The 23,667-nt window shown below is 36.0% G+C and overlaps 1 protein-coding gene across 1 annotated transcript; it reads right to left on the bottom strand.

Annotated features, from left to right (window-relative positions):
• Positions 1–3,016: 3,016 nt before the first annotated feature.
• Positions 3,017–22,341, bottom strand: LOC135157319 (uncharacterized). Its single transcript, XM_064112484.1, has 6 exons — positions 21,669–22,341; positions 13,958–14,023; positions 9,769–10,011; positions 8,993–9,229; positions 8,134–8,454; positions 3,017–6,201 (listed from the first exon to the last, which is right to left on the bottom strand). The coding sequence occupies exons 2-6, from the start codon at positions 14,004–14,006 to the stop codon at positions 6,044–6,046; spliced, it is 1,008 nt and encodes a 335-aa protein (XP_063968554.1). The 5' UTR covers positions 14,007–14,023; positions 21,669–22,341; the 3' UTR covers positions 3,017–6,043.
• Positions 22,342–23,667: the final 1,326 nt, after the last annotated feature.

Genomic DNA, 23,667 nt, shown 5'->3' with positions numbered 1-23,667 from the left:
CCTAAAATTTGACATTCTAGGCAATGTTTGTTATCCTGAAAAGATGTGTATGCAACTATACTACGAACGCGAAGCGCGAGCAGAAATTTTTGATACACGTTTTGAACTGATCGAAACTTGGGTAGGCCTACCTACTGCTTACAGTTAGCCATGAATACGTTACATATTTCAACAATCAAATAATGTGAGCGCCAGGCGAGCTGAAAATTTTTGACACTTTTACCTAAAGAATGGAAATTCTATGCACATTTTTAACTTAAACAGAATAGGTATATAATTTAACAATTGATGCGAGCCGAAAATTTCGAGATAAAGACCTAAAAACAAGACACTCTGTTCATGTTTTGTAAATAATGAAAAGGATGAGTAATTGGGGATCTTCCTTACATTGATAATGCGAGCGCAAAGCGCGAGCAGATAAGTTTTATATACGATTTGAACTGATCGAAAAGGTAGGCCCTACCTGTTAAGAACTGCTTACACTTTTAGCCATGAAGACGTTAAATATTTCAACAATCAAATAATGTGAAAATTGTTGACATTTCTACATTAAAAAAATTAAAATTTAAATCAATATATATATACATTTGATGCGAGCGCGAAGCGCGAGCGGAAAAATTCGAGATTTAGACCTAAAAACGGGACACTCTATTCATGTTTTGTAAATCATGAAAAGGATGAGTAATAGGGGATCTTCCTACATTAATAATGCGAGCCCACAAAGTGCGAGCAGATGCACGCGCGTGTTTCAGATTTAATCCTGTAATCTAGGCATTCTAAATACATCTTTTATCATGAAAATCAAAGCGAGCGCGAAGCGCGAGTATAAAATATTTGATATTCCGATCTAAAAAAAGGGTCAAATTCAACTCTATATTTCAAACACTTTGTAGGAAAATTGTGAGGTGGATATGGATCGCACTTAATAAAGAGCTGATATTTTTATTATTATTACTTTGAGTTTTGACATAGTACCCCGACATCCTTAGGACATGTCATCGTATGAAAATGATGACTATCTTTCTATTCCTCTTGCTATAAAGCGCGAGATGATACAAAAGGGACAAATAATAATTAAATTGATATCTTATTTATTAATGCATAATGTGGGCGCGGAATTAATGCGAGTGCAAATTGCGAGCCGAATTTTTTTATAAACTGTCATGAAAAGGGGATTTTAAGTAGTTTGTTGTGTAATCAATATTGACACATACATAACTCGCCAATCAAAATGCGAGCGTGCAGCGCTAGCTGATACGTTTTGACAATCAGACCTAAAAGGATATTTTGAAAACTTAATGGAATACACGAAAATAATAAGTACGTAATAAATCAAAAATCAAAATAAAAAAACGCGAGCAGAAAATGTTAATATTTAGACCATAAAACTGACATTTTTACAGAGCACTTTATAAAAATCAATTTTTAAATCACACAATATAATGAAAGTTCGATTTCCGAGGTGAAATATTTTTGTATATTGACTTGATATATTTAAGCTCCATATTGAACAAGTTATGTAAATCACCTAACAGGCAATGTGAGCATATGGAAAACTAGCGGACAGAAGGTCCTCGCTGCTCGCGCGCACCCTTATAACACGCAGAATTCCCTTGCATCATACCCTTTTTTCACAAACAAATGTGTATCAAGGACAAGTGTTGATTCATATAGAATTTCCGCCCCCCTGAAATGAATGTTAACAACTTCTTCTATCAGATGACCATAATTTTTTTTTAATTCAATTGGTGGGAAATGTGGCACTTTATTACATTAAAATCACTCAAAACCATCCATAGTCAGGAATATGTATTGGGATAATGGGTTTGGGGGACATTTTTATAGTACCCGGGTGGATTATATCCGTCGTCACATCGGTGGGTGATGGTATCAAGAATTTCCGCCCAGATGATAATAAAGGGCACATTGTAAGGCAAATACTCATTAAAGAACCACGGAGATTGGTTAATAAGGAAATAGTGCACTTTTATCATCAAATCAGAGGAGATTTTCTTTGTGATAGTGATGTCCGAAGAGCAATCCTACACTCGACGTGCATTCAACATATAGGGCTGGACAGAGTTTTTGTGTACGTCGGTGTGTTGTTCGAGTCACAGCGGTTTTCTAGCTCTTTCCATTGCAGTGCTGAACATTTTATTAGGTATGTATAAATATATATACATTGTCAGTCCGAACTATAGATATAAATATATCAGATACCGTTATTTTTGCCAACAAAAATAAATTTTATTCTCTGAAAGTTGGATATGTCTCTGAAAACTGTGACGGGTCAATTATGTATACGAGGGGTGCATCCTAGCTTACCACTGCATAGGTAAGTCTGAAAATTAAGTTTTGCTTATTCCTTTCACTTTATAATTATGTTTTAAATGTTCAAACAACAATAATTTATGAAATCGACACAAAATATTGTGAATCAACGCTGAAACATTATTTGTGTATACATTTTATCCCTCTGTAATGCTATCTCCCCCATAAAGCCACAATGGAACATTCTGCACCGCTAGTCATACGATGATCGCGAGGTCTGCAAACGTCGTCTGCTATGTTTTTACATGTCCGCTACACTGTATGCAAGTTTTCGATATGCGCGAAGCGCGAGCGAAAATGTTATACAGTGACATGAAAGATTATTTTTATTTTCCAGTCTTCCCCTCATTTTAATATTTGTTTTTTGATTCACTTGTCTTCCTCCTCTTCTTATTTCTCCTCTCTTTTCCCTGTTTTTTTCTTTCTTTCCTTTTTTTCTTTTTTGCTGCGCCAATAGGGGGGGGGGGCGGATCCACCTATGCTACCCCCCTCTCCTCTCACACATACTTTCCACTTTATCTCTCCTCTCTCATCCCTCTCTCTCACTTTATGCCATATTCACTCTTCCGCTCGCTTAGCATATATAAGCAAGTTCCCTGTGAAAATCCACAGCCACTCGCCACCCACTTTTACTCAAACTAATGAAAAACAATAACGACCGTACAAAAATGCATCCATCCAGGCGTATGCCATGCATTGCTTTATTGATTTATGATGAAACAAATTACAAACACCATAGCATTTTTTTCACTGACTTTCTACCAAGACCAAAATCGCTGTCAGCGCGCTTGCCCACCAAAGATATCGTATCACCGATAGAGGGCCAGATACATGGTGTTGGAATTGATCTATTGAATACTAACATGTTCCAATGAGCTCTGAGACATGTCAAAAGTGCAAGTCACCCTTAAATCTAAAATGTAGATGTATAACACATATATGGATATACTCTGCAGACTGCATACCATTATTTTCCCTTATTGCGAAGTATTTCTTGGGATGTTGCTAAGTCGTGTTAAGGGCGTGGCGTTCCTTTTTTTATGCTTCCTGGCAGCGTTTGCATGCATCATTGTGAGAATAGCTGATTTAGCAAAAGAGTAGAGGTGACAAACTATAGCCCTGACGGGAACAGGGAATTTCTTGTCTCCTATGTTTATCGGATGTGGATCCTGTGGTTTAGCACCAAAAGAACAGAAGACCACACTCTATCACCGGGGAGGGTGAGCTAATGTGCATCATCTCCTGGGGCTCGGGAGTCAACCCCTGTTAAGTGTAATGATTTCTGCAAGAATCTGCAAATGAAAATACGGGTGTTTTCGACGGATACCTGCTCCACCATTTGAATTGGATGAAATTGTGATGGAAAGTGATTCATTTACAGGGGTTGTCTCCTCAGTCCCAGGAGTTAATTTGTCCTTTGTAGTCAATTTGGTAGTTAAGTTGTTTAAGAATAACATGTTATAACTTGTTAAGTTATTTAAGGTAGTTAAGTTGGATAAGTAATTGAGTTTAGTTAAATAAGTTGCGTAGTTAGGTTTTGTAATGTAAAGCACTTAGAGAAATTTTAATAGGCGCTATATAAATATTGAATTATTAATTATTATTGTTATCGTTATTATTAGAAAATTCAACAAAATAAGTTAATTTGTCGGATATCTACCGGCATACGAACATTCTAGCGGTGACAGGTCAGAAACTAGATCATGATATAAATTACGATACTATTATGCATTTTCTTTGTTTATTTTCCTCCATGCCCCTCCTAAAAAGAACATGTTATTTTTTTTAAACAGTTATAGGAATTTATAGGAATAAAAACGTATAGGCCCTACCTTAATACATTAAACAGGTGTTAAAGGACAAGTCCACCCCAACAAAAAGTAGATTTTTTAAAGTTTCGCCTAATTTCACAAAACAGTTATATTCACATCCTTGTCGAGACTGATGACATCACTCACTCACCATTTCTTTTGTATTTTATTATATGAAATATTCAAATTTTCTCACTGTTGTCATGTGAAACAACAATTAATTCCTCCCTGGGCATGTGCAATAAGCATTGTTTAAAATATGGTTCAGTCAAGTTGGTCCTTATTGTCAAATCTGTAAAAAAAAATGAAATATTGTTTAATCAAACAATAAAAAACAAAATAAATATTGAGTGAGTGAGGGACATCATCGACTGTCTCATTTGCATGTCACTGAGTTGTGCATATCACTGTTTTGTGAAAATAAGCGAAACTTTAAAATGTCATAACTTTCTTATTTTCAGCATAATCAGCATAATCCATGTTTGATTTTCTCTATTTATTCAAAATCAATATTTTTCTGGGGTGGACTTGACCTTTAATAATGAGCATTTAGTCTATTTCTCATTTAAACGACTATAATTCACTTTGTATGTTTCTGATCTGGTGTTTTGTATTTCGTATCATGTGCAATTAATAGAAGATATTTTTGTATACTAGGCAAGTTACTGAATTTGATTTAAAAGAAATAACCTTGATCTAAATGATAACTATCAGTATGACGTAGACACGCTTCACAAATTTACGCAATAACTATTTATACAATAAAATGCCAATGAATTACATTACGACCTAGTCTACTGCACAGAAATTGTCGAGGCTGGTTAAATTGGACAGCATGACCGTACGCAGATTTTTTTTTACGGGGGCATGCATACAAGATTTCAAAGAAACTCGAAAGCGAGGGAACGAAGCGACCGAGCTCGCCATGTGGGCGCTTTTGCATTTTCTAAAGAGACATGAAATCATTTCGAGCGCACATTTGGTGATTTTATGAAAATTTTCAGTAGAAAGTTTAAGTTTTTAAGAAATTGGGGGGGGGGGGGGCAACTGCCCCCGTCCCCACTGCGTACGGCCATGGTTGACAGAGCATAATCATCTTCAATGACAATATTGGGAAAGAATGCAAAATCTCACCGACAATAATACATGTACTACATTTATATATAATAAGTATCAATATTATAATACCGTGAGAGTAAAAAGAAATGACACCTTACAAAATAATTCCCAATTTAAAAAGAAAATGTCATGAACGCATAATCATGATTTGAATGGAAAGAGTATCTTCTCCCAAATAATTTTATACCATATTTATGTGGTAAGTCTTTACGCTTGGATAATCAGAATGTATTCTTTGCAGTGATGTAAATTTTGACTTTCGCCAAAGTAAGGCATAACTGCAAGGAATGAACCACAGATGCAAATGATGTCATAATCCTGCATGAATTAGTAAACATATTTGCAAATCCCTTTTTAATGAAATTAACTTGCAAATTGATACTCAAAAGTGTTAATCAAATAATTATAATGTAAATTCCTGAAAAAAATTGGATTTCAATGCAACTTTTGTCGGATCATGACACCATTGGCATCTGGATTCATTCATTGCAGTCATGCCTTACTTTGGCGCAAATCAAAACTTACATCACTGCAAAGAACACCTCCTAATAATCATCCAGGCGTTACCATTTACCACATGAATATGGTATCAAATTATTTGGGAGAACATACTCTTTCATGCCATATATAATAATCATGTGTTCATGACATATTTTTTCCCTTAAATTGGGGATTATTATTTTTTTTTTTACTCACACGGTATATGATCAATACACGCTATAAAACTCTGTCATAAGAATGTAATCGTGTTTGCCTTGACCATCACTTCAGTAAGCTGGAATTCAGGCGACATGTATTTGACAAACAAAGTAAAATGTGCAAAATAGATTATAGCGGGAAAGGTCTGTGCAGGAGCCGTCATTCCACTTGAGTTTGGTCCGAAATATTATCCGGATGCAGTTATCACCTTCCCAGTTGAGAGGCTGACCGATTTTCCAATCTGTATCAAAGAGATTTTTTATTATCCATAAACATGATCATGAATGTGTGGAACTTTGGGGGATGCAGAATTTATGTAATTGGCTGCTGACAAACTGTTTCTGTAACTGAAACGTCATGAACTTATCGTAACTTGTCTTTTTTTGAAATAAATGCAATTAAATTAACGCTCTCGGCAGAACGATAACAATAGCAATAACTATATACAATGATGATAACTACAACAATAGCAATAAAGATATCATTAATGATAACAATAATTACTCTGATAGCACTCGGGCGTACAGATGGGGTGGTTGGCTTACGTGCATGCCCCCCCCCCCCCCCAACAAAATAATAATAATAATAATAGTAAATAAATAAATTTAAAAAAAATAGAAAAAGAAGAAGAAATAAATTCCCAACGAAGAAGAAAAAAGGAAAAGGGAGAAAGAAGAGTTTGAAAATGCTATTATTTTCTGGCTTTGTACAAATTTAGCCCCATACGCCATTCAGCAGTGTTAGATTGAATAAGCCAGTTCGGAGTTACCTCATGAGCAAGTTTGTTCAAATGAACTTTCCTTTCTGTCATTATGATAGGCAAATTTCAACGCAAGATATTACGTATAAGCATGCCTTACATAGCTGGACCATGGTTGTAATAGGTCCATGGCTGGACGGAGAAATGGAATAGAACAGGTGACTAGAATGGCACATCAATGAACACTCTATGAAGGTATATTTGTTGCTTTTCTACTTTGAATGCAATATCATGCTGTTATAACACTGTTGTATACCAGTCGCTAGTGGACGCATTGCTGTTTTTTGTGGATGTATTTAAAAAAAAAACAATTCAAAAGAATATATGAATAATCAAGACAGTTCCGGTTCATGCCGGACTTTTCGCATTTACGACGGAGACACTCAACCACCAAATCCTTTGAGAATGCAAGTCAAATCACAAAGGACAGCTGAGAGGCTTTTGTCTAAAGTTGGTGGACGGGAATCATCGGACAACGACTTGTTCGTCCGATGCAAATCTCCTGATGATCTGCTGTCCCAGTCCACCAACTTTCGACAAACGCTTCTCAGCTCTCCATAGTGATTTTAATTGCATTTTCAAAGGAATCGATGCGTTGTAGAGATTATCTCCGTTGTAAATGCGAAAACCCTCTTATGATGTTGTAGACGTAGTCCTTTATGTCCGTAGAGACCATGGAATTATTCCGTTGAAACATAATAAATGGCTCAACCAAGCATACAATATATGTTACATGAGTTTTCAGCGATTTTCACAAATTCAAGCGCCAGCAAAAATCATGATAAATTGCATTTAACATTTCTTTTTCATGCATGTATTACCACAGTTAGTCTCGTGATTTCCTCTTTTCCTGCCCTACATCTTAGGGTGGCCTGTTGAAAGAGCTTAAAAGCATATCTTAAGTTTTGGTAAATCATCCAAAAGTGCATGCCAATATTCGATTCATTACTAGATTATGTCAATAGATGAGCCCAAAAATGATTATGGGGTAAGATGAACATACTAAAACATCTGTTTTATTGGATCAATTAACCAACCGATTTTATATAAAACTTTAATTCGATCGGGTGCCAAATTGCAATCGAATATCTGCCAATTTTTGTTTCTTGTTTATATAAAAGACCTTCTTATTTTTTAAGCATATGGGGTTTGTTGTAAATTTCAGGATATGGTCTTCGTCAGTAGCTTTCGAATATTCAATAACTAACTATGAAAAGTAGATGTTCAAACAGCTTATTTGAATAAAAATAAACTTTACCAAATTCTAATTGGTAACGAATGAATTCAATGAATATGCTTGTAATATTGCAATTTTCTATGATACTGGAGTATAGTTCACATTACTGACCCTTTACCAAAGTTTTAGCCAGCTAGGCTTTAAGGAAGAAAGTTCGGACAAGTTAACACACTCACTTCTGTAATCTGTCGTGTTGCCAAACCGGTCTGTCTCACAGGAAAATGCGCCATCCCCGTCCCGTCCATGTACACGTCTGCAATTGATCAGGAAACATCGGTCCTTGGTCGGGTGGACGATGGGTAGTACACATTTTCGGAGGATGTCAGTCTCTCTGTCACTCTCGGGTACTAGTAGAGACGGGTACCTCATTTTCTCACCGAAGTCAACAGGCGATAGGCTGTTGCAGTATTCTACAGATTCATTCAAGTGCGTGGGTACCCATTTTGGAAGCCTGTAACATTTGCCATCTCCCGGTATCCAGTCTTCGGGACAAGATGCTGTTTATTTTTGAAAGAGTATTGACACATTCAAAGCATTTGACAAGGTTTTCAACGATAAGCAGATATGAGCAGTGTTGAATGTTAATGTAAAAAAAAGGGAAAGAAATGAAAATGCGCACTTGACGTCGCACATTCCACTTGGTCCCGTTTCCCCTTCCTGTGTAAGGAAGAATTTGTACTGATGACTAAAAAATAGAATATGTATTGTCAAATGTCCGTCATGACTAAGAACAAGCAAGAAGTGTGTCGAAAATTGCAGTGAATTAACACAGCAGTTCCATTTCGTCCTATATAGACTCTGGACAAACGACATAATTATTTGCAATGTTTTATTAGCTCCGAAAGTTAGGGTAAAACTGCTATTCCCATTTCCACATTTTCGACAAAGACCTCCCAGATGTTCTTTGTCACTTGACGAGCATTTTCAATACTTGACTATGTTCTTGGACCTAGCTCCGTATGTCACAAAGAGAAATCTCCCTACTGATTAAAATAGACCGCGGCTCACAATAAATTTAAGAAAAGATTAACTTACATAATCCAGTACAATTAACCACATTATTCGTTGTATCTTCACTTGGAGATTTTGTGGTGTTCGGAGTGTCAGTGCTTGGAATACGAGTGCCACTGATGTTTATGTTAGTTTGTCCTGAAGTGCTACCCGGTTCATATGACATGCAGTGCTTCCCAGAATAACCTGCGATGCAGTGACACTGATATCCGCTCATAGACTCCTCACACCAGCCGTTTACACAAGGGTTACTTAAGCAATCTTTAAATATAAAGGAAAACAGCAGGCGGTTGATAAACGAATACGTAGTTTTGTATTTTGATGTATATCAAGGCACTTCTAGAAATCATCTCTACCTAAGATAATTGCAATAAAACTATGCGTTGTATTTGGTTTAAAAAAAAAACTTGCACTGAAGACTGTCTCTTATCTATGAATATGATCCGGTTTTCTAAAGTTCCTTTTCATACATACGTTAAGGAATTTTCGCTCCACGATGAACGACGGATTCAAGAACATATAAATTGTATTGTCAAATACCCTTCAAGGCAACGAACAGCCAAGAAGTCTTGGTCGAAAACTGGTGAATCAAAACAGAAGTTTCGTCCTGGACTGGACAAACGACATTTAGCAATTTTCGTCCGCGGCGAGCCTTAATTAGGACGAAACTGCTCCTCCGGTTCACCAATTTTCGACAAAGACCCCAGCTGTTCATTATTATTTGACAGGTATTTTCAATACATTTACTATGTCCTTGAATCTGCCATGCGTCGTGGAAGCGATGCCTCCCTGTTCCTTACCAGGGAACGAACAGATGCGAAGTCCAGGCCGGATCCCGAGTTCGCTTTTCATTCTGCAAACGGTACCTTCGGACGAGGACGCTGGCAGCAACTTGGGTATAGTCTGGATCATACTACCGTTCCGGTGTCGCTTCTCCGTGCAATGAACAAACATTGGGAGTGTGTAGTTGAGACCATATTCGTCGTTGCAGCAGGACACTGTCTTCAAGGTCGGATCAATCTCTTCTGCCAAGATATTCAGTCCTGAAGCACGACGTAATGTAAACGTTTGTATTATTATTATCAAAAGAAAATAAAGAACTTTATGAAAAGGCCAACGAACGTAGAGGGCAGCAACACACAAGCGTGTTGCTCTAAGGAAGGTCAACTCCGCTCGAATTTTGTGACCACACTAAAAAATAAGGTGGGTTTTGGGGAACTTTGTAGAGTTGATTTTTTTCATTTGTTGATTTTAAATATTTTTTAATGAAAATTTTTTAGATCGGTTATTTTGGATAATAATATTAAAAATATGACCATTATTTTTGAAGAAAATATTTAGCTTAAATAATCATGATTTTGACATTTTTCCTTATTTTGGAATATTAAGTCTATGACGAGGATACCTCTGGTCTTTTATTTTCTTCTGCTAAATTTCGCTGCACTCCTAATAAATGCTTAGACAACCACCGTAATAATCGAGGTCATTTTTCTGGCCTGGGTGCGCCGAGTCTGGGCCGGTCGCGTAGCTAGCTACTGACGTTGATGATGCGCTGGGGCTTCAGGCGACTCGTCATAGATCTTCTAGCAACATAGACAATGACGTATGATTTGCCTGGCCTGATTTGAAGTGCAATGGCTTCAGGGCTGATGTTTATCAACGATGATTGTTCAAGGTTAGATTTCAAATTTTAAATGTCATTTTACTTTTAAGTCCATAAATCTGAAATAAAGGCGCTGTATCCCCCAAATCCGGGTCTAAATTTCAACTTCGAGTCCGAGACCATGCCCATGGCATGGACGGCAAAAAAAACTCATGCATCGGATGCATTGCATTGGCTGCACAGCTGCACAGCCAGGCTGCGTCGAAGGTCGATCGAGCAACCAAACTTCCAAAGTAAAATTAAAGCTTGAATAAACGGCCACCTATCCACATTTTCCCTGGTTTTCTTCAATAATTTCTAAGAAAAATCAGCCAATTGAGACAAACTGATTGCAATGTTACATCGTGTGGCAGAGAGTGCCATCATCGTTTTGCGTTAGACCTAACCCAGTAACTAAAGTTAGGATAGGCCTAACGTTAGATCTAAGTTGTTAGACTTTAGTTTCTTAATTGGGGCAGATGTTGATTTGATAGGCAGCATCCATATCTAATTTGATTCTCTGCAATCAATGTTTTAAAGACTTTTACATGATTTGTTTACCATATTGCAGAACGCGTAACTTTACAATTTTTGTTAGAAATTCGAAAGCGAAAGAGCAAAGTGACTGAGCTTGTCGTGATTTTTTAATGCATTTTAAGGATTTCATTTCTAACGTTAGGTCTAACAGTCAGTAGGCAGGTCCCAAAAAAGTGGCTTCTTTCATCCAAGTGATATTCATGACTTGAGAAGTTTTGCATATTTAATGAGCTTGATGCGAACCAAAACACCTCTTTTCATTCTGTCATTGCTGCTCTAATTGTGCATCGAATTTCATGATTCTGGTATCATTGTAAAGAAGAAGAATCATTCTTTCAGGTCATGTGTTTGAATTTATTCAAAGATTTTGTAATATACGTTAAAATTGTGATCTAAAATATGCTACAAAATAATTATTTTCACCTGACAAAAACTGCTATTTTCACACTTTATTTTTGTTTGAGCCCAAATGAATTTTATATCATGATAAAGCTGAATATGTATGCTTTAAAATGGTATAGGTTTCAAAATAAGAATTGGTTTAATCGGGTTAAGATCACACTTTTCATTGTCCAAGTACATAAAGCAGCTTGAAAACAAGAATACTGCACTCTGATTGGTCAAAGGGACCACGCACTGGCAAATTCCAACGGTTCCACTGCCTGGGCTCATGGGAAGGTCACACTTCCCATGTGGTAATCTCCTCAAACTACCCGCGCCTGTTGTTCTGTGAACCTTATCCAGCCAATCAGAACTCTGGATTTCATGCAAGTACAAAATTTCAGAAATCTCGTCTTGTACCTTGGTGGGAAAAGTGTGATCTTGACCCGATTAAAAGGTGCCGCATATCAAGAGTGGCATTGTGAGAAAGTACAGAAGTTCAGCTTTATGGTGATATATATATCATTGAGGCTCAAAATAAAAGGTTTTGCACAATTTGCAGAAGAAAACAGAGGAAGAAAATTCAGTTTTGAGGCACATTTTCAGGCCAGAAATTCACTTTTTCTCAAACTATTGTATACAAAATAAATGACCAATGTGAAAGAATAACATTTACTCTATCTGATGGTGCAATGATATTTCATTTAACTAGAGGCTAAAACAGGTAAATTATTAGAGAAAGAAAATCTCACGAATCACGAGATTTTGCAAGGAGGAGGATTCAGCCACGAGATGATTTGGATGGATCTGGCCTTTTTGCTCATTAGCATAGGGACCTGCGGTCTGACTGCTAACGGTAACTTGTCAACCATATAATCTTCTAGATCTAGACTCAAGGAATTTACCCTGTGAGGCCTACGGACTTAAAAAAAAATCCTAACCACCTGCAGGGCTGGCCTTGATTGGACCAAACCGAGCATCGGGGCTTGCATGGACCAACCCTCAAATGTTCTAGGTCTAGGCGTCCTATAGACAGGTGAAATCCGTCTGTTTTTAGTTCAGTTTTTTTTTCTTTTTGCATATATGTATCTCCTACCAACAAGTCGTAGTAGTTAGTGCTAGATCTAGATCTAGTTAGTTATCCAATGTGGAACAATATCTTTGACAAACAGATCGAGACTGCATGTTCAAAGCTTTTGTCTAGTTAGACTAATAAAGTTAGATCTTAGTCTAACGTTAGACTTGGGTCTATCGATCAACATGATCAAGATCTAAGTTAGATGTAGACTTCACTAATTATTGATGATTGGAATGTAGATCTAAATTTAGAAGTTTTGGGAAAAATGCTGAAAATAAATGATAAGTTATACGTTAATCAGTTCTTTTAATACCCATCGGCATTGCTGCCGGTTCCCTATATAAAATTAAATACGGTAAATAAATAGATCTAAATGAGTCACAGCCTATATGAATATGGGCTGCGGATAAATGCTGATCGATGGGTTGTTGGTCGCCACGTCGTGTTCCACCTAGCAGAACAAGTACCAGTGCTAGACTAGATGTTGAGATCTAAGCAGACGACGGAACATACGTAGATTAAGCATAGAGTGATGATTGGTTCAGCGAAGAGCTCAGAGAAAATAAGGTGGTCATATTCTATCCCGAAATGCTTTGCGAGTGGTCACAAAATCGTCTCGGCGCAAATCACCTAATACAGCCGTCTGGTGAAATCGCTGATAACAAGAATCACCGATTTGGTAATGATTTAAGTTTCTAAAACATATAATTGTATGGCTTAAAGATATGAACGTATGTTTTTAAAAGTATGTATAATCAAAAATATATTTTTTAAATGTTTTCTTTGATATCGTTGTAGTCATATTCTTTCATTGTTTTCGTGATCGCTTCTAATTTGTTATTGTATTAGATCGGCGTTTGATTTCGTTGGCATGAATAATAAAATGTGCGCGCAGCTCAGCTGCATGCGCGTATTAAGTTGACCTTCCTTAGAGCAACACGCTTGTGTGTTGCTGCCCTCTACGTTCGTTGGAAAAGGCTATATGCTTACACATATCAATTTTTTTAACAAGTCAGGAATGAATGTTGAGAAAATGCGCGCTTTTTATTTATATTTTGTCGGCTGGCGTATATCTGTTATTTGAATAAAATACAAAGCCAATGAGCATTAGGAGTGCATTTTAAAGCCTTTTGTTAGCCTTTTGTTTAAATGAGTATGCATGAAAACATTACTTTAATGATTTTTTTTTTCACCTTTTACTGTAAACTTCACACTACCTTCTCTGCTTTCATGGATCCCAAAGGCATATTTATATATAGACAGATAAAAAAAAATCTAAGCTCCTCTCCCGTCGTCCCTGGGTGGAGTGACCTCGAATTCGAATTATATGTATAAACAGTTGAATACTTACCAAGTAGTAACAGACACTTCAGCAGGCATGTACATCTGACATACTTCATGTTCCTCCGTTTTCATGCTATACAGATATGAATACAAACGGAAGTCAAGATGTTTTATTTGGTATTATACTTTCAGATAAGAGCTAGAGAGGAGTGGATTTGGTGGAAGAAGAGCATTATCACATGGAGATATTTTTTAACACAACAAAAAGATAAATACAATCGAGAGATGGAAAGTAAACAGAGTGGACGCATCTTACACGAAACATTTTACAATCTAACAATGAACTTACTTCTTATTTTGCTCGTAAAGGGATTTGTTAAACCGCAGATTGGATCACTCGAATGCGTTCAGCAGCGTCCAAGTACACCTCTTATCTATATATTTTGTATCTATAGATCCATGGCGTTAGCAAGTAAGCATCGGTGTGATGGGGAGTCGGATTCGAGAACACAGTAAAGGTATTGAAAATACCCGCCAAATGACAAAGGACAGCTGGGAAGCCTTTGTCGAAAATTGGCAAACCGGAACAGCCGTTTCGTCCTAAGTTTCAGAGCTGACGAAAAATTGCAAATGTCGTCTGTCCAGACTCCAGCCTTAGACCAAACCCCTGTTCTAATTCACAATTTTCGACAAACACTTCTTGGTTTTGTTTTGTCATGAATGGCATTTGACAATTTATTTTCTGTGTTCTTTAGTCTGTCGTGCGCCGTGAAGCGAAAACTCTCAAATAATTCATAGGAGACTGCATTTACTACGTCATGTCCTTATCAAGACAACCGATTGGACGATCACGCGACCTTCTCGAAATTTGTAGCCTTTTAATGGTTTCTCGTACAATGATATCAATAGTTATACCAAAATAGCCATTGAAGATTCATAGCGCGATAGCATAATTAGTCGATCCGTGGAATGCTTTTACCGGTCCATATTTACATCGCCGTGTGGCATTAAGTAATCTTGCAAATGTTTTGATTAGATTTCTAAACTACGTTGAAAGACTTTTCAAACTGCCAGAATTTAAATGGGATTTAAAAAAGTGAGTTGTGATCATTCTTACATATACACTACACTGCAAAGAACACCTTATTTTTCACTGGAATCATCATTCAAATAACGAGAAAAAAAAATCGTGTGAAAGGGCGGTTGGTTTTCTGTATTTCTTTGTCCCTTTATAGACTATAAATTAAATTGAATTATTTAGCAAACGTCAGTTAAGCGCTTAGAGGATTGAGTTTATTATTTGCTTAATAAATAGGCCCTGTCATGTTGGTAGCATTTTTATTATCATTTAACAATCATCATTAGAAATATTTTATCGTCAAACCAATAGCAGGGATAAATATATGTACAGGTCCTCTACTACTATATTTTTAATTATTAGAATATAATACGTTCGTTTCATATTCCCTGTATTATACTAATAGTGTATGGATCTATTTTGTATTTAATCTAACGTCACAAAATACCCGAGCACTATAAAAGCTTGGTTGTCAATCTGTCATAGATTTTCACAGAGAAATTAATTTTTAGTAACAAATACTCCCATTAATCATAAACTTTTTGTTGTATCCTTGATCAGATATAAACAAACATAAGAATACCAAAGTGCTTACAATCGGCGGAGAATAATGTATTATTCATACTTTAATTATATAAACACAAAGGAGAGGAATGATTAATCAGCGTCATCGCCCATTCCATTAACGAGATTGAAAGAGGATAAGAATCACCAAACATAAATAATATTCCGCGTCACTCAGTCCCATCAAATGGTGCATCACTATTTGGAACTAAGCAATTTGATAATTAAATCTTGATAATATACTCGAGGTAAATTTCGAATTAAATTCCTGATTTTTCCCAAATACTATACAATTATATCATAAATATTTTAAATACTACTGTGACAGATTCTGTAATATATTTTGACTATGTCCTGTTATGTTTGTTTACATTTCTGGTTGATATAAAACGGAAGTGATCAAATATGATCTCTGGAAATGTTTGTTGGGATGAACTTCCCCTTTTTATATAAACAAATTCGTAATACGGGTTTTCTAACAGTCAGGGTATACCAATCTGTCTCACTCGACTAAAACGAGAATGTTTTGTTTTTCCTCATTTTGTTATGTTTTAAACAGGTAAAATCATATTTATTTGGAATCAGGTCACGCTCATTTCTCTACTGGGTTCAGTCTTGTTCTGTCGCTCCGCTCCCGAGCTCATTACAAGAAGTTTACCGTAAGAATTTCCTACGTTTTGCTATAATCTGCTGTACCATGAGAGTATGGTTATAGAGAGTAAATTTATGCATAGTATGATTCCAATTTACTTTTAAATACGGTTGTAACTTTGTGATAACATTATTGTAAAACACTCGCACGCTGCGCTCGCTGCTATAGTCGCAGGGTTTTAGCCTCTCTCGTGTAAATTACACCTCGTTTAAGACGTTTTTGGACAACATTCAGTCTTCCAACTACTGGACATTATTTTGCTCGATTGATTCGCTTTATATCAAAACAAAATTATTACAGTGGCCATCGAAAAACAAATCGTGAAAGGCCTTAAATTGTCATCTCCAAAAGTGACAGGTGGTATTATTATCTACAGGCTTTATATCCACCTTTCACGTACTTTTACCCCTTAATGTGGGGAGGCACCCATCCCGACATTTGGCATTTTTAGTTCAATATAATATGCTATCGTCCCCACTCCCACATTGCTTGGATAAGATTGACGCCATTGTTCTGTTATTATGTTCATTATAAAATTAATCTGAGGTTAAATTCAATTTAAGTAATATTTAATTATTTTCGTCCAGTTTAACATTTTTATAATACGTATTTAAATCAGTAGTACAGAACATAATGAATATCAATACAGTATTTAAATTATCATTTTGTACGGAAAAGGGAGTACCACCCCCCCCCCCCCCGTAAAAAACCCAAAGCAGGGCCTTGTGTCGGGATACCCTTGTAACACTACATCGCTAAACAAGAATTAGCAATGAGGAAGGGACAAAAGAAGGGAATGGAAGCGAAAAGAAAAGAAAACAGCTAGAGCATGGAGAAAGACGGATAAGTGGAAGAGCAGGCAAGATATATGTACATGATGTACATTATGTCTACGTTCTGGTACTTAAAGGTCAAGTCTACCTCAGAAAAATGTTGATTTGAATAATAGAGAAAAGTTCGACAAACATAATGCTGAAAATTGTATCAAAATCGGATATAAAATAAGAAAGTTATGACATTTTAAAGTGTCGCTTATATTTCACAACATAGTTGAATGCACAATTTAGTCACATGCAAATGTGAGAATCGATAATGCCCCTCACTCACTATTTCTTTTGTTTTTTATTGTTTAAATTATACAATATTTCAATTTGTACAGATTTGACTGAACCATAAAATGTTAAACAATGGTAATTCCACATGTTCAGGGAGAAATAATACTTTTTTTCATGGGACAATGAGGAGAAAATTAGAATATTGCTTTTCATATAAAAATACAAAAGAAATAATGAATGAGTGACGTCATCAGTTCCCTCATTTACATACCGACCGGGATATGCATACAACTGTTTTGTGAAATCAAGCGAAACTTAAAAATGTCATAACTTTTTTTATTTCTCATCCGATTTTGATGAAATTTTCAGTGTTATGTTTGTTGGATTTTTCTCTTTTTATTCAAATCAACTATTTGTTGGGATGGACTTGTCCTTTAATTGTTATAAGAGAACAATAATGAACTTGTACATGATGGCCAGGCACCGGGATCAGCCTTTTTGCAGTGGTAATATATAACACTATAGAATGAGATCGTAAATTGTCAAAAATGTGAAAAAAATCGTGTCTCGCTATAATGAAATAAAGAGAAATAAAAAAGGGTATACTCTGTTTCATTACATTTGACAATGAGGCGACCTTCCGTTTTGATTTTGTTATTGTTACTGTCATAAAATCTAACTAACTCTGTTCTTAATGTATATCGTTAGTACTTCGTATTGAATTTTCAGCTCCCGCTCCTCCACCCAAATTCGCGCCACTGCATTGTGATATGTTCAGATCAAAGTCAACTGAAATTCATGTAAGATTGCTGTCTAGTAGTTACCAATCAATACCACCTTACATCAGTATGGGACTAGATATCCGTCCCCGCAGACACGGCGTGTGCGCACGCTAAAATTTGTCATTCTGCGGCTCGCGTGCTAGGAATGAACTTGATTTTTCTCTCAATTACGAAACTCATCGTGGAAAAGGTTATCCAACATGCATTAATATATTCGTAAAATTTATCGTCATGTATCATTTACACACAAAAAAAGTATATAGTCACTGTCCATAAATTATATGGATGATCATAAGTATTTGAATTCTGAACAATATGGATTTAGACGATCCAATTCTACTGACCTTGCACTATTGAAGTTTTATGATCGTGTTTCAACTGCCTTAGCAGCTCGCAAGCATGTTGTTGGTGTATTCATGGATCTCAGCAAAGCTTTTGATACACTTGATCACTCGATTCTACTTTGTAAATTGGACCACTATGGAATACGAGGTGTCGCACAACAATGGTTTTCAAGTTATTTATCTCTTAGAAGACAATATACTCATTACAAGGATACTGACTCAGATGTTTCTTCTCTAACATGTAGTGTCCCACAGGGGTCTATTCTAGGCCCACTACTATTTCTCATATACATTAATGATATTTGTGATGTTTCAGCTGCTTTGCATTACACTTTATTTGCAGATGATACTAATGTTTTCATTTCACATCGTGATGTAAATGTTCTAGAGCGCAAACTGAATTCTGAACTTCCGAAGCTGACATTATGGTTCAGGAGTAACCTATTATCCCTGAATTTAGGAAAAACAAATTTTGTTCATTTTCAGGGGAGGAAATCTACTGGTAACAAACAAATAAGCATTAAAGTAGATGGAGTTGAAATAGAACAAAGGCAGTGTACACAGTTTCTAGGTGTGTATGTTAATCAGAATCTAGACTGGAGTGATCATGTCACTCATATTGTTACCAAAATTTCTAGAAAAATTGGTGTATTATATAGGGTAAAATCATTTGTTAATGATAGAATATTATTTATGATATACAATACTCTTGTACTGCCACATATTTCATATTGCAATGTTCTTTGGGCTACATCAAAAGTGTCAACTACCAATATATTTCTCATGCAAAAGAAAGCAGTTCGCATATGTACTGGGTCTGGTTACAGAGACCATACAAATCCCTTATTTGTAAAGCTGAAGTGTTTGAAGGTAGAAGATATAAATTTTTTGCAAACTGCCTTATTTATGTTCCGTTTTAATGCCAATATGCTGCCTGACTCATTTTCTTCAATGTTTCAGCCTAACAGCACTGTCCATTCATATAGCACAAGACAGTCATCGAACATACATTTGGTTAATCCCCGCACCGCATTAGCTCATAAATCAATCAGACACCGTGGTTCAGATGTTTGGAATTCTCTTCCACATAATATTCGAAATTTGAAAACCTTACATTATTTTAAATTGGCTGTAAAGCACAATCTCCTTTCAAAATTACAGAATGTGTAAACTGCTAGTAACGTATACATGTGAGTAATTAAATCTTCTTTCTTCTCTTATTTGTAACTGAAGATTAAGAATTTAACTTTGTTGAATTACTCTACCATATATTCATAACAATTTGAAACTTAATTGTTATATCTCGGCAGTCTATCACTTTTACATTCTTCTCTTTCTTTCCTCTCTTCCTTATTCTTACATTTTTATTTTGTTTTCTTGGATGCAAAACCAGTTTAAAGGAGCTTAAACCAATCAAGCTTTTAGCTTATGTTGCAACACCTTTGTATGTTCATTATTTAGTTGTGTTTTCATATATTTATACATTATCTGTGTATTCTTTTACATTGTATATTCTGAACATGCATGAATAAATAAATATATAAATAAATAAACCCTTCTTTTGGAGAACTATTAGTGAGTTGTTCGAATCTAACGATTTTCTTTTAAAAATATAACAAAAATTTACCTGATTTCAAATGCCTGCCATTTCCTTAAAAAAAATTGGAATCAATTATCCACCACCGTTATCAGTTATGAAAAACTCTAAAAAATGTACTAAGATGCTTTTGAAAAAAATTAAAATTTAAGGGGATTTGAAAATAAGGATTTTGCAATGCTATATCAAATTTCTGTTATAATTTCATCAATATTTTATGATTGCATCGAAATGACTGATAATTCGAAGTCTTACCCACACTTGCTTGTAAATTTGGTATATGTTGGTACACTGATAGTCAACTTAAATGATAAACATTCATAGTCTCACTAAAATTCAACGATTCCATTGTTTTTAGGATTTTAATGTCGCAGACATTTTAGAGAGTGAGCAAAGTGATGCTAACGAACGTCGCTAACAATATTGCAAGGCGAGAAGCGCTTCGCTGAGCTGAGTTGAGGCCTCGAACATACGTGGATCCCTCGTGACGGGCGCCTTAAAACGGCAATACAATATCCCAAATGCATTAAATATATATAGCAGTTTCCTATTGCCTTCTCTTAACATCGAAGTTATACCTTTTCTTGAAATTCAATTTTGATCTTTTATTTGATTGTATTTTCAATGTTTCTTATAATATCTGTTGTTTTAGTGTATGTAATTTGGATTTATGTATTTATTCTTGTAAATATTGTACATATTGATTTTTTATCTCAGGGCCCTCAAGGACAGCAGTTTTTTAACTGATGAGGCCACCCTGATTGAATTAAACTGAAAATAAATAAACAAAATAAATAAATAAAATATGTTAGGAAGGGTTTGGGACGAATTTCACAAAATAATCAATTACAAAATTAATATACACTACATGACTTTTATATCAATAATGAAAATATTAGTAATTATGATGATAATAATGAATAACAGTAATAATAATATCAATATTAAATCTAGATATTCTCACAATTTCCATGTTGATTTTTATGTTGAATTTTGATTGTTTTTGTTATCAAAAATTACAAATTCAGAAAGTGGGTCTAAAAATCTATACGCGAAATTATTAAGATTCGTTAATCATTTCAAACAGGTTTGACGTGATCTTTTTTTTTTGCACTTTCCGATCTTGATCATAATTTAACAATGATATTTACGGTGAGACATTCAACTTGATTCTTAAGGTTGCTGGAAATTATGAATTGTTCTCATATATATGATTTTTTAATTAAAGACCCGTAAAAGTTTTAGATGTAAATATTTGTGTATATATAGGCTATCATGCCTGGTATAGAATAAGATGACATTTCATTACAGTCACAGACGTTAAGTACGCGCGCCTATGGCGACTCCGCACTCTAGCGTAATTAGTATACATCTCTATGGGTTCTATCTTTGGTTCTATCCTAAAAGCAACACGCTTGAGTGTTGCTGCCCTCTATGTTCGTTGGTTTGTGTATACTGGACACAGCCTCATTAACAATGACAATTATTGATAAAACGCGCGCAACTATTATGATTATTATTATCATTATGCGCAAATATACATGGTAACCATGACGTAGCAATCAAGATGGGCCAAATGGGCCATGTCCTTCAATCCAGCCAAATGTGTCATCATGAAAATACCATCCAAGGCAGTACAGATTCCTACAGAAAGAGATTACACCTTCTGTGGCCAAAAACTACAAGAAGTGTCTACATGCTCTTACCTTGGTGTTGAAATGGATAACAGGATGCGCTGGGACGCCCAGATCAACAAAGTCTGCTCCAAAGCTTCCAGAGTACTCGGTTTCCTGAGAAGGAACTTTGGTCTGCTCCCAAGGAAATAAAACAACTTTCCTACCAAACGTTGGTGAGACCAATCCTGGAATACGCCTCCCCTGCATGGGATCCCCATTACAAGAAGGATACCCAGAAAATAGAAGCCATTCAGAGAAAGGCAGCTCGTTTCTGTATGGGGAACTACAGACAAACCAGTAGCGTCACAACCATGTTACGGGCCTTAGAATGGGACTCATTGGAAGACAGACGGAAATACAGTAGACTGAGCAAAATGTTCCAAATAATCAAAGGTCTTGTTGCCATCAACCCCAAAAACTTCATCCAGCAAAACACCCGGCAGACTAGAGGAAATAGTATCAAGCTCCAGCGTCTACTAGTCAAAAGGGATGTTCATAGATACAGCTTCTTCCCTCGAACTACCAAAGATTGGAACGAGTTAAACATGGACACAACATTGATAAACTCATTAGACTCTTTCAAATCCAAACTCAATCAAAAACCTAGCAAGTGACCTGCTTACTTGGTGATTTCACACACATCAATAAAGTTGGCGGAGTACAGCAAGTCTGCATATGCCGACTTAACCCAAGACAAGACAAGACAAGACAAGATTAAAAAGACACTAATTACGTAACAATTAATGCGTGCAATGCGTCGCAGTAACAGTAACGATGCGTGAAGCTCTGTCATAAAGACACTTCACGATATCTACCGCTACGAATTTGAGAAGTGCAAGTCCCGACAACAGGATAAGTATCGCAAGATTAGTTCAGAGGGTAAGGATGTTTCCGTATGTGCCGATACTAGCTCTGGGTCGTCAATTTGTCTAAACGCAAACTGACTTCTGATGAGAGTGCGCTGCTCGCCAAGGGACTTAACTTTTATGTGAATTATGAAATAAGATAATTCAACATGTATTCAGGGCTCCTATAACGTTTGCCTGGCGGGGGAGGGGGTGCAATTTTGCTAAAAGTATACAGGGGTGCCAAAATCAAGTCGAGCCCCCGGGGTGCGAGATCCTGGATCTGTGCCTTCGATGACAGGTTCTTCAGAATGTGAAAAATCAGACACCCCCTAAAAAGAGAGCCAAAATATACTAAAAAGGTGTCTTCGATATGATAGATAAGCACTACGCATTCTCTTAAAATGTCTTAAGAGATGGATCAGACAATCAAAAGGGCTCGGTGTAAAAATGGCAGAGGTAAAAATGACAAAGGTAAAAATGGCAGAGGTAAAAATGGCAGAGGTAAAAATGGCAGAGGTAAAAATGGCAAAGGTCAAAATGGCAGATGTCAAAATGGCAGAGGTCAAAATGGCAGAGGTAAAAATGGCAAGGGTAAAAATGGCAGAGGTAAAAATGGCAAAGGTAAAAATGGCAGAGGTAAAAATGGCAGAGGTAAAACTGGCAGAGGTAAAGATCATGATATGCGACATCAACAAGGAAAAAAACAGAACCTTTTCGGTTAATATCAGTCATAGTTATTGAACTTGAATGGACTCCTCTCGACGAAAGGAGTATTATGAACTGATTAGATATTATATGGATTTTTCTTTCATCATTTTAGGTCTATACTTTATCGTTGATATGATCAAACTCAAACTATTTCATGCCAAAATAATTTCAATTAGTGATTCATGAAAGTATTTATCTTGGCCAGTTCGTATAGTAGAACAGCACTTCATCCCATACATAACAAACAAATTTTAATGTAAAGACCAATGTGCGCTACCATTAACACACTGAAATAGACAAGTTCGGGATTTCTTTGAACCACTGGCATAACTTGGATAACAGAAAAATAACAAAACGTTCTGCAATAAAAGCAATTTTTCATATTTCAACATCATAATGGATCCGAATAGATATTGATATGATACGTATATAGTTTAATGTAAATGATATAATAATAGCAACTAGTGTTCAGT

The sequence above is a fragment of the Lytechinus pictus genome, chromosome 17 (assembly GCF_037042905.1).
Source record: "Lytechinus pictus isolate F3 Inbred chromosome 17, Lp3.0, whole genome shotgun sequence".
NCBI classification, from domain to species: domain Eukaryota; kingdom Metazoa; phylum Echinodermata; class Echinoidea; order Temnopleuroida; family Toxopneustidae; genus Lytechinus; species Lytechinus pictus.
This window is presented reverse-complemented; position numbering and strand designations above follow the sequence as displayed.